Source organism: Garra rufa, chromosome 20 (assembly GCF_049309525.1).
Source record: "Garra rufa chromosome 20, GarRuf1.0, whole genome shotgun sequence".
Classification (NCBI taxonomy): domain Eukaryota; kingdom Metazoa; phylum Chordata; class Actinopteri; order Cypriniformes; family Cyprinidae; genus Garra; species Garra rufa.
Genome location: NC_133380.1, coordinates 29883006 through 29900735, shown reverse-complemented (window position 1 = coordinate 29900735; position 17730 = coordinate 29883006). Strand labels below are relative to the sequence as shown.

At 35.1% G+C, this 17730-nt stretch overlaps 1 protein-coding gene across 1 annotated transcript in view; it reads left to right on the top strand.

The window, feature by feature from the left end:
* The first annotated feature begins 1731 nt into the window (after positions 1-1731).
* The window catches only part of syn2b (synapsin IIb), a 152655-nt gene continuing 136656 nt past the window's right edge, over positions 1732-17730 (top strand). Inside the window, exon 1 of the mRNA XM_073825999.1 lies at positions 1732-2309. Within this exon, the coding sequence (XP_073682100.1) occupies positions 1948-2309 (362 nt within the window). The 5' untranslated portion in view covers positions 1732-1947. The remainder of the gene's footprint in view (positions 2310-17730) is intronic.

Sequence of the window (17730 nt, the reverse complement as noted above, 5' to 3'; positions counted from 1 at the left end):
GGCAGTTGCTAGGGAGCTCTGGGTGTTTTTTTTAACATGTTGTGAGGCAGTTGCTAGGGTGTTCCGGGTGTTTTTTTTTCACATATTGTTAGGCAGTTGCTAGGGTGTTCTGGGTGTTTTTTAGCACATTGTTAGGCATTTGCTATGGGGTTCCAAGTGTTTTACCATGTTCTTAAGGCAGTTGCTATGGTATTCTTGGTGTCTTTAACATATTGTTATGCAGTTACTAGGGTATTCTGAGCATTTAACATATTGTTAGGCAGTTGCTAGGGTGTTCTGGGTGTTTTTTAGCACATCGTTAGGCATTTGCTAGAGTGTTCAGAGTGTTTTACCATAATATTAGGCAGTTGCTAAGGTGTTCTGGGTGTTTTTTAGCACATTGTTAGGCAGTTGCTAGGGTGCTCTGGGTGTTTTTTTTAACATGTTGTGAGGCAGTTGCTAGGGTGTTCCGGGTGTTTTTTTTCCCCACATATTGTTAGGCAGTTGCTAGGGTGTTCTGGGTGTTTTTTAACATGTTGTGAGGCAGTTGCTAAGGTGATCTGAGTGTTTAACATGTTGTTAGGCATTTGCTGGGGTGTTCTGGTTGTTTTTTAGCACGTTGTTAGGCAGTTGCTAGGGTATTATTGGTGTTTTTAATGTGTTGTTAGGCAATTGTTAGTGTGTTTTGGGTGTTTAACATGTTAGGCAGTTGCTAGGGTGTTCTGGGTGTTTTTTTAGCATGTTGTGAGGCAGTTGCTAGGGTGTTTTGGGTGTTTAACATGTTGTTAGCCAGTTTCTAGGGTGTTCAGAGTGTTTTGTAAGGCAGTTGCTAAGGTGATCTGGGTGTTTAACATGGTGTTAGGCATTTTCTGGGGTGTTCTGGGTGTATTTTCAGCATGTTGCTAGCATGTTCTGGGTGTTTTTACCTATGTTGTTAGGTGGTTGCTCAGGTGTTCTGGGTTTATTTCACTTTTCACTTTTTCTTCAATATTAATTTCTTTATAAATGCATTCATGTAGTCTCTGTGCTGCAAAAAAAATCTTCTATAAAAAAATTCAATAAAAAATTCAGTATGTATGGCGTTTCAGATTCAGCATCTGCATCACTGTGGCTGTGTAAAGACAGCATAATCTGGTGTGTGTGAATACCGTGGTGCTCATTACTGAGGGCAGTATTGTGTTTTGTGATGTAAACCCAGCACCATTGAGCCCTTGAGCAAATCTCATAACCTGTGACTCCAGCTGCATTCAATCAGTAATAATAACATTTCTTTTGTTGTTGCCAGGTTGTGTATAATATGATCACCATTCCTCAGCCTCCATTTTGTTTGTATTTTCTCCAGTGATGGCCCAACATGGGCTTGGCATATTGAGCTCCTGTATTCAGGAGAGCATCATTGACTAAACGATGGCATGGGATCAATGTTTAGAAGACGCTCACAGACCCCTAGAGAGCCAAGCTGACGCGTGTCTCCACCATCTGTAGACCTATTACTCCATTCCTCTGCCTCCCTCCAGCCCCATCGCTGCCAGACCAGGGTCTGCGGGTCAATCCGAGGAGCAAAGGGAGGGAGCTGGAGGAGGAGAGACTCACGGGCAGGGGGGAATTGCTGTAGGAGCTCCCCTCTTTCCTTGCATATTCATTGGAAACCCCGTTCAGCAGCTGCAGTACAACGTAGTACGGCCACGTAAGTGATGATGTAGGAGATCGTGAGCGACTAGGGGGAGGGGGAGCGCGTGAGAAGAGAGCTAGCGAGGGAAGGGAGGGAGGGAGCAGAGACACAGGCAGAGTGTGAGCATCTCTTCCTGGCATTCAAGCTGTCAGTGGAGGAAGACGGAGAAATTCAACAGCATTATCAACACCGCGCTCTTGCGAAGCAGCACAAGAGTTGGCAATCCCAGACCGCAAAGAGGCGACCATCACCTGTACGCTGTTGACGCCCAACCCAGAGTTTAACCTTCACTAGCCATGAACTTCCTACGTCGTCGCCTCTCTGACAGCAGCTTCATCGCCAACCTTCCCAACGGCTACATGTCGGATCTCCAGAGGCCCGACCCACCTCCACCACCTCCTCCGACCACTGCCACCAAAGTCCCTGCCGGACCAACTCCTGCCCCTTCGGCCCCTCCTGCATCCAAGTCTCCTACCGCTTCTCCAGCCCCGGAGCGACAGCCACAGCCTGCCCAATCCACCGGCTCAGGATTCTTCAGCTCCATCACCAATGTGGTGAAGCAAACCGCAGCTTCTGCGGGACTCGTGGAGCAAAGTCCTGCGGCGGTGTCGCGGAAGTTCAAGATCCTTCTGGTCATCGACGAACCCCAAAATGAGTGGTAAGTTCGCTTGCACTGACCCACACTTGTTGATGCATTTGAATTGAAGTCAAAAGCATTGATACTGTAAGTTTGCACTTTTTTTAGAGCTACACAGCACTGTTCGATCTCTGTGTCTTGTTTTCTTCACTTGCTGCCCCTCAAACTGAAGTTGATTGGTACCTTGGACAGCACCACCATTCTTTTTTTATGTGCCTCCTAAGCAGATGGCTGCATGCAAAGAGGCTTGATTTACAACATCGTTTGTCACGATACAAACAAAGCAGATTGAGCACTAGAGCTGCTCTCTACATCACAGAGATTGTCTTGATGTTTTCTGGTTGCAAATGTGGGAAAGGACAGCATAGTCAAAGGGATTCTCCCAGCGTGAGTTGTGAGCTGAGATTGAGATGCATCACTGCTAAATGTTTGTTCATCCTAATGATGGCACTATCACTAATGATGAAAGGTCAGACTGCTCCAAATATGAATGATCTGCAATTTTGTTCCATCTTTTGCAGTATTGACCACCAAGCCAATACTAATTGGCGATTATGGAATGCCTGCTGGTCACGGTTGCTACGCTTCCCTGCGATTGATTGGCTTGGAAAAACACCATCCAAATGCACCTGATGAATGTTCAGGGTGCATTACATTAATGAGCTTAGGTCTTTAAATCACACGCTCCAGAAGACCAACGGAGATAATTATTCACTGGCTTTGCATAATAAAAAACCCTGAGATCTGCTCAGAGTAGAGGAATCACACCTTGGTTACAAGCATGAATATTTCAGTGGCGTTCCTCCAGGGGAGTCAGCATGAGATCTCTCTAAGAAAGCAAAGCCAGCTGTGTTTTCTGCGGATGCTATTGATTTTTCCTGCACTGGAGAGGCCCGTAAGACTTGATAGGACTTCCTTAAGAAGCTATTGCTTTTCCTGTTATAAAAGCGAGCCTAATTAGAACCATGCATATGGTGTACACTATGCATTTTATGATAATTCAGTTTATTTAGTTTGGTGCAAGGGTGCAGCGCATCGCATATTCAGGCCACACGCCGAGCGGTAACCAGTAGGAGTGCAGCTTGAGACGTGTGCCAGAAGATGTGCTGCGAATCTTGAATGTGTCGTGCTGAATAATGACACAGACATTATCCTTAGTCACTATCCCTTCCCACTGGGCTTCTGCCAGCAATCTGTTTGCATTTAACTTTTAGAATAATAACCTATCCCTGCATGTTTCATAAGATTACCCACCTTTAAGTACAAGGGTCAGTCCCAGCATTAAGTGAGAAAGCTTAATTAATTGTGGTCTGGAAAGCATCTTCTGTAGCACTCTGTGTGTGGATGACACAAACAAGAAGCTTACATAACCGTCGGCTTCCATCTTCCGTGTGATCTGCCATGTCCACTCTTCAAAGAAAAAGACCTCTGCTTTGTTTTTCACAAGGCTGTGTGCTTTTCAAGGTGTCTTTCTCAGTACTTAGAAATTACATGTATGTGCCTTGTGTTCTTAAATTGCTTTAAAAAATCTTAAATGATTTAAACTATTCAAGAATCAGCAGAAACCTGTGCTTTTGCTTAATACTAGTTTTCTGAAACCCCCCAAGCTGACAAGGAAGGGAGAAATCCCGGTGGGATGTGGAAATACAGGATCTCTGTTCTGCCCTTCAGTCTCCTCTATGTAGATCCAGAGAGAGCAGTATAAGGGCAGTCATGTGTTGAAGTAATGAAAAGGGACATGGTGAATCAGCACAGTGAGCCCGAGGCTTGCATCTGTGCACTGTGTGTGGTTGCAACGTGTGTGAGGATGCTATTATAGCTGGGAAAGCAAAATGTCGACATGCAGGATAGATTTTTATTTTTTTATTTTTTTGCAATAATGTTTATGTATACACGTGTTAAAATGCCATTTGATTTCACCTTTCTTTTAGCATATAAATGATCTATAAAGTTACAAAGCACAAAGTCAGTGCCAAAGGGAGTTCAATTCCTCAACAGAAACACTTGCCTGAAATGGCTTGTTTGTAGCCCTGCCATTATTTCTGTGATGTAGATATGTCACCTTGCACAGTTGCATAATGCCCACCTACTGGCTGATTTGTCCAGTCTTCAAACAACAGCTGGGTAAGTGATTTTGCTCTGTTGAGGAGATACTGTATTTTTTATTTAATAAAACATTGTATGGATGGACTAACACAATAACACAACAGCTCAAGATGGCTGATAGGGCTGCAGCAAACAATTATTTTGATCATTTTGATAATCGATTAATCTGACAATTATTGGAACGATTAATCGGCTAATTGTCGATTATTTAACTGATTAATCAGTACAGTTTGAGTATTCAGCTTTAGCAATTAGTTAAAATCACTATTGCACGCAGTCTATTTGTCAAAGACTATTTTCAGATTGTTTCAGAATCATGATCAAAATATAACTAGTTGACAAATAGGCAGTAAAAATGCTTATTTTGTAAAAGACAATTTTTGGTGAAGAAATGCATATATTTATGTAGTGTGAAGTCTGATCTTTGAGAAAATATAAAGGGTACCTAACCGTCAATTCTTTCATTTTTTATTTTTTTATTTTATTTTTATTTTTTTGACATTTTTACTGACTTTACTGAAAACTTAGGAACTTAAGTTTTGTGGTTGCCTTAAGATTTTAAGCTATTTCAGCTTAAAAGCACAAGTCATTTCAACTCACAACTTTAAATCTTGCCTAGTGTTGAATTGCATTATTCAAGTTCATTTGATTTTACAATATTTTATTTTTCAACTTATTAAATTAAGTTGAAATAAGTTTTAACATGCAAGCAACCATTGAATCAATGTTAAAAAAATGTTTATTTGTGAATCTTTTGCATCTGCTATCAATGTTGAAAAATCGTCATACCACCATTTTGTGATCAGTATCTGCTTTAGTTGGACTCTTTGTACAAACAAACAAAACTAATTATATATAAATAACATGAAAGAGAATTATCTTCTTTGTTAGACGCTTATTTTTATATGGTGTTATATGTTTAATACGAAATTATAATTGACATCATTTTTTCCCCATGACTTGGACAATTTTAAGACAAACTTTGCTGTCATCTGTTGAAAGCTGCTGAAAGTTATACCATTATAGGATGAATAATGTTTATATCTCCCCTCAACTCTACTTTTTTTTAAAGATATTTTGAGATAAAAACAAATCTGTTGTTCTTTTATGTGTGTCACACCATAGGACATTACGTCACACTAAAGGACAGAAATGTTGATTACTGAAGTATTTCAATTACATAAACAAAACGAAATGTTTTTTAAACAAAACAATATAATTTTCATTAACGAAATTCAGTCTTTTAGTCAAACAGTATGTTACTGAAACTCTTCTAGCCCCCCTGCTGCATCTGCTATTGATATGCATGATACTGTTAAATATTACTGATATATGATTAAAATATATTCATTAAGATTAAGTGATTTAATAACTATATGGCTACTCTTTATAATCATCATTTTGACTCCTGAATCCTGTTTCAAAAACAAAGTAACACATTTTATACATATTTTCATGACACTTTATAACTGTACAAGTTTTCTGCAAAAACATCAGAAAGTAGTTTAATTCATGTAATTATTCCATTTGTGAACACTGAAAATGATCAAAAAAGGAAAAACAAATTAGTCTTATTGAATTATTTAATGCTTCTTAAAAAGATCTTTTTCTCTGATGTGACATCTTTGTCCTATGCTGTGACAATACAGGAGTCACACTGGTGGACATTTTCTGTCACACCATAGGACGTTTCAAACTTTTGTATCAATTATTGACCTTGCTATTCCATGCTAACCTGTCATTAGTGGTTAAAAAGACACATTTGCATAATTTTCCATGATTATGTAGTTTAACATACAGTTTTTAATTAAAAATATATATAATTTAGGGGTGTCACACCAAAGGACAACAAAATGTAACACTTTTGTAGTGATTCTAAAAAAGTGAAATATTTGAACAACTCTGAGACAAACATTTACCATGTGCACATGTCATGAGCTTCCCAGGGGGCTTCAGTAGCATGATCATGAATGGGGTCCTTCAACTAATAAAATTAAGTTAAATGCCTTTCTGATCTGATATGTGATGCAAAAGCGGAGGGTTTTGAACTCGGGTCGATTGTGTCAAAAAGTCACTACGCCGCTGGAGCTATTAAATTTCAATTTAAAGTTCAACAGTCCTATTTTGTAATGTTGACTAGCCCAACCACTCATTCGTGGGTGAAGTTCATCTAAATAGCCTCCGTTATAGATTTTATTTCTGCAAGTCAAATCATTTAAAAAAAAGCATTCAGAGAATTCGTTGATCACACAGTCCAGCTCCGCTCCTGGTTTTACATTTCCATACTAGTGAGTTTGAATTTGTGTAAGAGGGGTTCTGGCATACAGTCTTCTCAGATCTCAGGCATTCAGGCCAAGCGCAGGTGTGCTTATGGAAGCTCTGTCCCTCAACATATGGAATATTAACATAGTGTAATTTAATAATATCTTCTGACCTTATTTTACAACATCCAAACTCAATCACCATATGCCTCATATCCAGCACTGCTCTGCTGAACATCAACAGTAATACAGCACATGGTTTAGCTGCTAGCAACCCCTTATTTAAGCTTATTTCATGGCTATAAAATTGTAGGTGTTTAGCTTACAGGTACAACATATGGGTTAGCAGCTAATGCAAAAATTTGATTTGATTTTTCGTTTAATTAAGTGTAATACTGTAACAAGCTGTAAATGATGGCTTTTTGGTGACATATGGGTTAGCAAATTGCTTCTGTAGTGCTTTGAGCAGAAAAACAAATGTAAAGTCAAACTTGTTTCTATAGCGCTTTTTACAATATGTGTTGTTTCAGAGCAACTTTGGAGAAAATCATGATGTTAATGTTTATAATATTTTATAATAAGACAATCATAAGACATTTGTAATTAGGTTGGTTTGAGAAATCTATTTAACTATCTAGCAAATCCTAGCAAATAGAATCATCAACATGATGCTAGCAACATGCTAGTAGCTTGCTAATCATGCTAGAAACATGCTAGTAACTTGTCAGCCATGACATGTTAATAATGTGCTAATCGTGCTAGAAACATGTTACCAACTTGCTAATCATTCTAGAAACATGCTAGCAACTTGCTAATCATGCTGGAAACATGTTACCAACTTGTTAATCATGCTAATAACATGTTAGCAACATACTAACATCTTGCTAATCAAGCTGGAAACATACTGGCAACTTGCTTTTCATGTTAAAACATGCTAGCAACATAATAGCAGCTTGTTACTCATGCTAGAATCATGCTAGCAACTTGCTAATCATGCTAGTAACATGATAATCATGCTAGCAACATGCAAGTAACTTGCTAATCATGCTAGAAACATGCTAGTAACTTGTCAGTCATTCTAATGACATGTTAATAACTTGCTAATTATGCTAGAAACATGCTAGCAACTTGCTAATCATGCTAATAACATGTTAGCAACATACTAACATCTTGTTAATCATGTTGGAAACATGCTGGTAACTTGCATATAGTGTTAAAACTTAGCAACATAATAGCAGCTTGTTACTCATGCTAGAATCATGAAAGCAACTTGATAATCATGATAGAAACATGTTATTAACATGCTAACAACTTGCTAGTCATGCTAAAAACATGCTAGCAACTTACTAATCATGTTAGAAACATGCTAGCAACTTTGTTAAAAATGCTAGAAGCATGCTAGTAATGCTAGAAACATGTTAGCAACTTGTTAATCATGCTAGAAACATGTTAAAAATGTGCTAGCAACTTGCTAGTCAGCCCAGAAACATGCTAGCAACTTGCTAACCATGTTGGAAACATGTTAATGACATACTAGTAACTAACTTGCTAATCATGCTATAAACATGGTAATGACCTGACATGTTAATAACTTGCTCAATAACATGTTAATAACATGGTAATCATGCTAGAAACATGTTAGCAACATGCTAATCATGCTAGAAACATGCTAGCAACTTGCTAATCATGCTAATAACATGTTAACAACATACTAACATCTTGTTAAGCATGCTGGAAACATGCTGGTAACTTGCATATCGTGTTAAAATGTTAGCAACATAATAGCAGCTTGTTACTCATGCTAGAATCATGATAGCAACTTGATAATCATGCTAAAAAATGCTAGCAACTTATTAATCATGTTAGAAACATGCTAGCAGCTTTGTTGATAATGCTTGCTAATCATGTTAGAAAAATGCTAATGGCATACTAGTAACTTGCTAATCATGCTATAAACATGGTAATGACATAACTTGCTAATCATACTAGAAACAGGCTAGCAACTTGGTAACCATGCTAGTAACATGATAATCATGCTAGCAACTTGCTAATCATGCTAGTAACATGATAATCATGCTACCAACATGCAAGTAGCTTGTTAATCATGCTAGAAACATGCTAGTAACTTGTCAGTCATTCTAATGACATGTTAATAACATGCTAATCATGCTAGAAATATGTTAGCAACTTGCTAATTATGCTAGAAACATGCTAGCAACTTGCTAATCATGCTAATAACATGTTAGCAACATACTAACATCTTGTTAATCATGTTGGAAACATGCTGGTAACTTGCATATAGTGTTAAAACTTAGCAACATAATAGCAGCTTGTTACTCATGCTAGAATCATGAAAGCAACTTGATAATCATGATAGAAACATTTTATTAACATGATAACAACTTGTTTGTCATGCTAGAAACATGCTAACAACTTGGTAGTCATGCTAAAAACATGCTAGCAACTTACTAATCATGTTAGAAACATGCTAGCAACTTTGTTACAGATGCTAGAAGCATGCTAGTCATGCTAGAAACATGTTAGCAACTTGTTAATCATGCTAGAAACATGTTAAAAATGTGTTAGCAACTTGCTAGTCAGCCCAGAAACATGTTAGCAACTTGCTAACCATGTTGGAAACATGCTAATGACATACTAGTAACTAACTTGCTAATCATGCTATAAACATGGTAATGACATGACATGTTAATAACTTGCTCAATAACATGTTAATAACATGGTAATCGTGCTAGAAACATGTTAGCAACATGCTAATCATGCTAGAAGCATGCTAGCAACTTGCTAATCATGCTAATAACATGTTAGCAACATACTAACATCTTGTTAATCATGCTGGAAACATGCTGGTAACTTGCATATCATGTTAAAAACATTAGCAACATAATAGCAGCTTGTTACTCATGCTAAAATCATGTTAGCAACTTGATAATCATGCTAAAAACATGCTAGCAACTTACTAATCATGTTAAAAACATGCTAGCAGCTTTGTTAATAATGCTTGGTAATCATGTTAGAAAAATGCTAATGACATACTAGTAACTTGCTAACCATGCTATAAACATGGTAATGACATGGTAATAACTTGCTAATCATACTACAAACCAGCTAGCAACTTGGTAATCATGATAGAAACATGTTATTAACATGCTAGCAACTTACTAATAATGTTAGAAACATGCTAGCAACTTGCTTATTATGCTAGAAACATGTTAGAAACATGCCAGCAACATGTTAACAACTTGCTAATCATGCTAGAAACTTGCTAATGAAATTCTAGAAACTTGCTAATCATGCTAGAAACATTAAAAAGGCTAGAAAAAAGTTTGAATCATGTTAACTAAATTCTAATCATGCTAGCAAAATGCTAATCATCTAATCTAGATATAAAGTTTAAAACTTTAAGCTTTTACAGCTGCTTTAAACTTTCAAGCTAGGCTTTCTCAAGAAAACCTAAAGTTTGTCTTTTATAAAAAAAAAAGATTACCATATTACCATCTTTAACTGTAATAATGTTTTAATACAGCTTAATATGAGATGGAATAATGTAGTTTTGTTATGCGGTAATATTAGAGCCTAATCAAACAGAATCGCTCTTAGAGGCCTACTACTCAAGCCTCAGGGGAAACTTCTGCAGCGTTTTTTAATAAAACAAACACATCCTCCATAATTTGTCCTTTGCTCGTTTTGTTTAATGAGGCAGTTGATGCTCATTGATGTTGCACACATCTACTCAGATTAATAACTGAAGGCTCAAGAGAAGCACAAAATCTGGGCCTTCATTCAACACCCCAACGCTAATAAGGGTTTGCTGAACATTTTAATTTTGCAGCTTTGTCAAATATCTGTTGAAAAATGATTAGGGCTATTATTAGAAATTCAGAACTTTTTAATCGTTTAGTGATTGAGTTCTCAGCATTTTACCTTGCACCAGAATGACTTTACATAATTTAACCAGAAACATAATGAGTAATAAAACAGCCCAGATGTTTTTCTTTCTTTCTTTCTTTCTTTCTTTCTTTCTTTCTTTCTTTCTTTCTTTCTTTCTTTCTTTCTTTCTTTCTTTCTTTCTTTCTTTCTTTCTTTCTTTCTTTCTTTCTTTCTCAGATATTTCACAAAATGCCAGTAATGGGTTTAAACGTATTACAGTATATTAAATAAATTATGGATGGTACACATTATCACTAAAGGATCTAAAAAACAAGCAGAGTATTTTGTCAAAATATTGTTATAATTTGTTGTCAATGCTGAATATATCATCCAGCTGACATGTGTTCATTTTTGTAATAACAGGACAGAAACTGCAACAGATGTTTGAGAGGACAATAGTGTGTCATCAAATTGTACCCTGCTGCTAGTGAAAACCCTACACTGAATGATGTGCTGTTTAGCTCTCAATGCCTAAATACAGTGTTCAGATGTTTAAGTCACAATTAAATGAGATAAAAATGCTAAGTGATAAAACAATAGATCTAATGTTGGAAATGAGGAAAGTATTGTGTGAATTTGTGTTTGTGGTTAGTGGAGGGTGTAGCTAGTTACAGGACAAATTTCTCATAATCAGCTTTCAACATGGCACAGCAGTTAATTTCACAACCAAATTGCACTAAAACTAACCAAACCCTTGTTTTTGTTGTTTTAGAACATTTAGAACATTAGAACATTAGTAAAGATTGTCCACGAACAAACATACAGTTGAAGTCAAAAGTTTTCATACACCTTGCAGAATCTTCAAAATGTTAAATATTTTACCAAAATAAGAGAAATCATACAAAATGCTTGTTATTTTTTTTATTTAGTACTGGCATGAAAAAGATATAATATATATAAAATATGTTTAGATATAGTCCACAAGAGAAAATAATAGTTGAATTTATAAAAACGACCCCGTTCAAAAGTTTACATACACTTGATTCTTAACCTCTTAAACTCTGCGGAAGTCTCCAAAAAGTGTTTCAAAATGTTGCTGCTTCATTTACATGACCTTCCTCATATAGTATCAGCCCATATGTGGTCTCATTTGAAAGCTTAGAGTCTCCTCTTTACGAGGAATACCATAACTTTTAGTTTTATGATTCATAAAGTAGTAAAATTATGCTTAGAATTTATGTTGTTCCACACACAAATTTCCGCCTAACGATTGTGAAGAATTATTACAAAGAATGTGTTTTTCTTATATTTTTCACAAAACAGACAAATCATATATCACAAGAAAGTGCTCATTCTCAAGAATCTGACCATATAAATCATTTTATTGTGTGACAAGCACAGATCGAATAATCTTCAATTGAATCGCGATGTCAGAATATAATAAAAAGTGTTTCAAAATTGTTTCAAAATGTTGCTGCTTCATTTACATGACCTTCCTCATATAGTATCAGCCCATAATTGATCTCATTTGAAAGCTTAGAGTCTCCTCTTTACTACGAATACCATAACTTTTAGTTTTATGATACATAAAGTAGTAAAATTATGCTTAGAATTTATGTTGTTCCACACACAAATTTCCGCCTAACGATTGTGAAGAATTATTACAAAGAATGTGTATTTCTTATATTTTTCACAAAACAGACAAATCATATATCACAAGAAAGTGCTCATTCTCAAGAATCTGACCATATAAATCATTTTATTGTGTGACAAACACAGATCAAATTATCTTCAATTGAATCGCGATGTCAGAATATAATAAAAAGTGTTTCAAAATTGTTTCAAAATGTTGCTGCTTCATTTACATGACCTTCCTCATATAGTATCAGCCCATAATTGATCTCATTTGAAAGCTTAGAGTCTCCTCTTTACTACGAATACCATAACTTTTAGTTTTATGATACATAAAGTAGTAAAATTATGCTTAGAATTTATGTTGTTCCACACACAAATTTCCGCCTAACGATTGTGAAGAATTATTACAAAGAATGTGTATTTCTTATATTTTTCACAAAACAGACAAATCATATATCACAAGAAAGTGCTCATTCTCAAGAATCTGACCATATAAATCATTTTATTGTGTGACAAACACAGATCAAATTATCTTCAATTGAATCGCGATGTCAGAATATACTTGAAGAATATGATAATAAATTCTATTACTTTCCTCCACATACTACTGCTTCAGTTAGCCGCAAATAGCCATAAACTCCATTTTATCTTTTAGATTAGGATCTCTTCTTTCAAACAAGACCATTTTCACGTTTCTGCGTTGTTCCATTGCTGAGAAATCCGTTATTTTGCCAGATGCGCCCAAGGAAGAACGGCCGCGGCTTTCCAAACGCGCTCTGAGCCGCTCAAACAGGTGTGTGTGTGTCTGCGGCTGCATTCAGAGCGTGTCAGTAGATCAGATTACACTCTCCGGCCGCCTGTAGTGCTGAACAGAGGTGTGAACGATGACACATCTCCTCTCCAGACGCGAAGAAGAAGACGACGCAAGGAGAGGTTCCGGGTCACAAAAGATGCTTCGACGGTGGAGAGGATTGTGGGATATGTAGTTTTTGGACTCTTAAACCGGAGATATGCGTCTCAGAGGAATATAGCGGTCTCCATTATCAAAAATAGACGCTAAATGAATAAATAACGGGCCGTTTCCATGGAGAGCAGAGGATCCGCGGCTCATAAGCGCGTCTATAAGTATAACAGTGCTTCTATTCAGGTTTGTTTTATTCCTATAATTACTTTGAAACGTAAAGGACACCAAAACAATCTGCTAAGCTATGTATTGAGTGTATATTGAATATTGGCAGTAAAGTACAGTAGAAGTTTCAGTAAATGCACAGGCAAACATAAAAATGAAACATAATTCAGTCAATTATCATGAAAAGTGCTATGGTATATAGTAAAATAGTATTCTAAGGGGTAATGTGCTTTATAAAACCTGTTTTTGCAAAGAAACAGAAGGACACTTTTAGGGGGAAAAAAGGGGGAAAAAAGGGGAAAAGGGGCAATGCGACTCCCTTCGGTTATAATTCAATAACTTTCAATTAGAAACTGTTATATGAAAAAATCTTTTTTCTGGTATATCCTGAGACCTAGTGGAATCAAACAAAACAATTTGCAAAGAACTGAGACACCTAAATCCTGAGTTACAGACTTTCAAAAAAAACTTTTGAAAAAAAAAATCAAAAAGCGCCTATGTTTTTTTTGTTTTTATTGTAATATTTGAAACCTATATAATGTTATTTATAAAGAATTACACTGATATTATGTAGTTTAAAAGGTTTTCTATACAATGAAACCATTTTTTTCAATTTCCTCCATTGTATGTGTATAGGGGAACCATTTGAATTTAGGTAGGCCAAATGCAGGCAGAAATCCCCCAAATAGCCGCAGAGTGTAAGGGGTTAATACTGTGTTGTTACTTGAATGATCCACAGCTGTTATTTTATTTTATTTTATTTTATTTATTTTATTTTATTTTATTTTATTTTATTTTATTTTATTTTATTTTATTTTATTTTATTTTATTTTATTTTTGTTAGTGATAGTTGTTCAAGAGTCCCTTGTTTGTCCTGAACAGTTAAACTGCCAGCTGTTAATCAGAAAAATCTTTCAGGTACCAGGTATCATCGCTTTCTGATGTATCAGAAGGAATTTGAAGATCAGGGCAAATGTAACTTGTTTTGTCTTCTGGGAAACATGTAAGTATCTTCTGTAGCTTCTGAAGGGCAGAACTAAATGAACAAAATATGATATTTAGGCAAAATAAGAAAAATGTACACATGTGGGTGAAAAGATGGATCTCAAAATCATACAATCATTGTGGAAAGGGTTCAAATACACAAAAAGGCTGAAAAACCAAAGAATGTGTGGGACCTGAAGGATTTTATGAAGAACAGTGGGCAGTTGAACTGTTCGGGACAGTTGAGGGACTCATGAACAACTATTACAAAATAAAATTTTCATTTAGGTAACAACACAGTATAAAGAATAAAGATGTATGTAAACTTTTAAACAGGGTTTTGAACATTTTCATAAATTCAATTATTATTTTCTAATAATTGACTTATTCAGGTCAGTACTAAATAAAAAAAAACATGCATTTTGTATGATTCCTCTTATCTTGGTAAAATAATTAACATTTTGCAGATTCTGCAAGGTGTATGTAAACTTTTGACCTCAACTGTTTTTCGTCACTCATAAATCAGTGACCTAAAAACATCAACAATAGGATGCATTATACAGTGTTTTCTCTCTTTTCTTTTCTTTTTTTTTTTTTTTTTACAAAAATGACACTCGCTACTATTTATAATTGACTACAGCATAAAATTACATTACAAAATAATTCTTAAGTTTCCCCTTTTGTAGAGGCAAATGAAACTGAAAGACTAACACAGGTGATGTTCAGCTGAAACCCTTCACCGATGTGCTGTTCAGCTTTCAGTACCCAAATACAGTATTTGGACGCTTAAGTCACAATTAAAAACATGTCTGAATGTCATCAAATGAGATAAAAATGCTAAATGCTAAAACAATAGATCTAATGTTGGAAATAAGGATTGTATTGTGTGAATTTGTGTTTGTGGTTAGTGGAGGGTGTTGCCAGTTACAGGACACATTACTTAATACTTTAGTCACTTTTTCAAAACTCTTTATACATTTTTCATAATCAAATTTCAACATGGCACAGCAGTTCATTTCAAAATCAAATTGCACTAAAATGAACCAAACCCTTCCCGCATGTCTCAAATCAATTCATTGTATCACAACACTAGTAACAAAAACAGATTTTGTCACTAATAAAACATTGACCTAAACACATCAACAACAGGTTGCATTTTCTTTTAAAACAAGAATGACACACACTACCATTTCGAATTACTACAGAATAAAATTAGAATACAAAATGATACCTAAGTTTAGTCTTTTTTAGATGCAAATTGGCCCGTATGTACATCAAGTTTCATTGTTTTTTGTGTCTGAGTGAGAAAACTATTCATGTAATTTGACAGATGTAGTGACTGAATGCATTTTGTGCCAAAGAAGATATAAATGAATCACAGCTTAGCCCAGATGCTGTTGTGCCCATGTGAAGAATCCTGCAGCATTTAAAACACGCACTTGATCTGACAAATGACATTCAGACATCTTTAAATGTGTCCTTATGCTGCGACACTCTTAAATGTTCGATTTTGATTGGCTGAATGAAGTTCAACAATGTTGATTATTTGTCTAATAAGTAGTTTCAGGTTTTAACCACACTACAGTGTAGCTGGAAGTCATTTCGTTATAACAGGACGTCTCTCTTCAGACTGTCCTCCTCCCATATACTCTAGGCCCTGTCCCAAATGACACATTTGATGTGCACTTGCAGACTCATGATGGCTACCGCAAGCCTGTAATATCCATGAGGCTGTAGGGTGTCTCATTTGTCATTTTCACTTTCATAAAGTTGCTTACGAGTGCCACAGCCTTAATGTGCCTGTGATGAATAATGCTTTTTCTGTTGTTCTAACTCTTTGAAATACCATATCCTGAGGGAAAAATACTGTTATTAAAATAGAATGCACTTATATGCACAGTAACGCATATAATGTGAGTATTCAACATGTGCATGTGAATATATACATATATATATATTCATTTAGTTTGAATCTTTATATGCCAAAATATATTTCTAAATGCATTTCAGGGCCAAGAAAAGTCATTTCCAGTCTTACGGTAGTCTACGTTTAGACTTAATGTGACGCTGGACCACAAAACCAGTCTTAAGTAGCACAGGTATATTTGTAGCAAAAGCTAACAATCCATTGTATTGGTCAAAACTATCGATTTTTCTTTTAAAATCATTAGGATATTAAGTAAAGACCATGTTTCATGAAGATATTTTGTAAATTTATAACCATAAATATATCCAAACTTAATTTTTGATTAGTAATATGCATTGCTAAGAACCTAATTTGGACAACTTTAAAGGTGATTTTCTCTATATTTAGATTGTTTTGCTTCATCAGATTCCAGATTTTCAAAGTTGTGTCTTGGTCAAATGTTGTGCTATTCTAACAAACTATACATCAATGGAAAGCTTATTTATTCAACTTTTTTTTTTTTTTATTGACCCTTATGACTGGTTTTGTGATCCATATATATATTAATTTAAGTGCAAGTAGTGTGTTTACTGCTAGTGTTCTAGTGTGCTGATCCACTGACTGACCTAAGAGGGAGCTTTGATGAATGAGCTGCCATTAAAGCTTTCCCAGGTGAAAAAAATATATACTTAAATGCAATTAAAATACACTTAAATACCCGCAAATACATTTTTAGTACATTGTTTTTTTTTTGTGTTAAATAAAAGTTTGATGGTTATACACTATAAATTTACTAATTAAAAGTATGTTTATACTTCAGTAGGACTTTAGTACACTTGACAAAAGTATACTAAATACCAGTAATACTTAAATAATTTTTTAGTGTACTACAATAAAGTACACTACAGAAAAAACATCCAAAAGAGTTTTATTAGTGTGTTTTTCAAAAGTGTGCTTTAAATGCTTTAAACATTAGTTGATTTTTAGTACACTGTTTACATACTAATCTTGAGTTTAAAATAAGTTAATATATAAATAATCTATTAGTAATGTATTGTAGTAGAAGTACATTTTCCCAAAAGTTGTACTTAAGTACACTTAATATGAATGCATTATTATCACTAACACTTAAATTGATTTTGAGTGTGGTAATTTTAAGTTTACATTAAATTGATTTTATTAAAAATCTATTAATAATGTACTGTAGTAGAAGTACATTTTCCCAAAAGTTGTACTTAAGTACACTTAATATGAATGCATTATTATCACTAACACTTAAATTGATTTTGAGTGTGGTAATTTTAAGTTTACATTAAATTTATTTTATTAAAAATCTATTAGTAATGTATTGTAGTAGAAGTACATTTTCCCAAAAGTTGTACTTAAGTACACTTAATATGAATGCATTATTAGCACTAACACTTAAACTGATTTTGAGTGTGGTAATTCTCCCAGGTTAAAAAAAAGTGCACTAAAATACACTTTATTTAAGTATACTTAGTACACTTTTCAGTAATGTACTAAAAGTGCTCT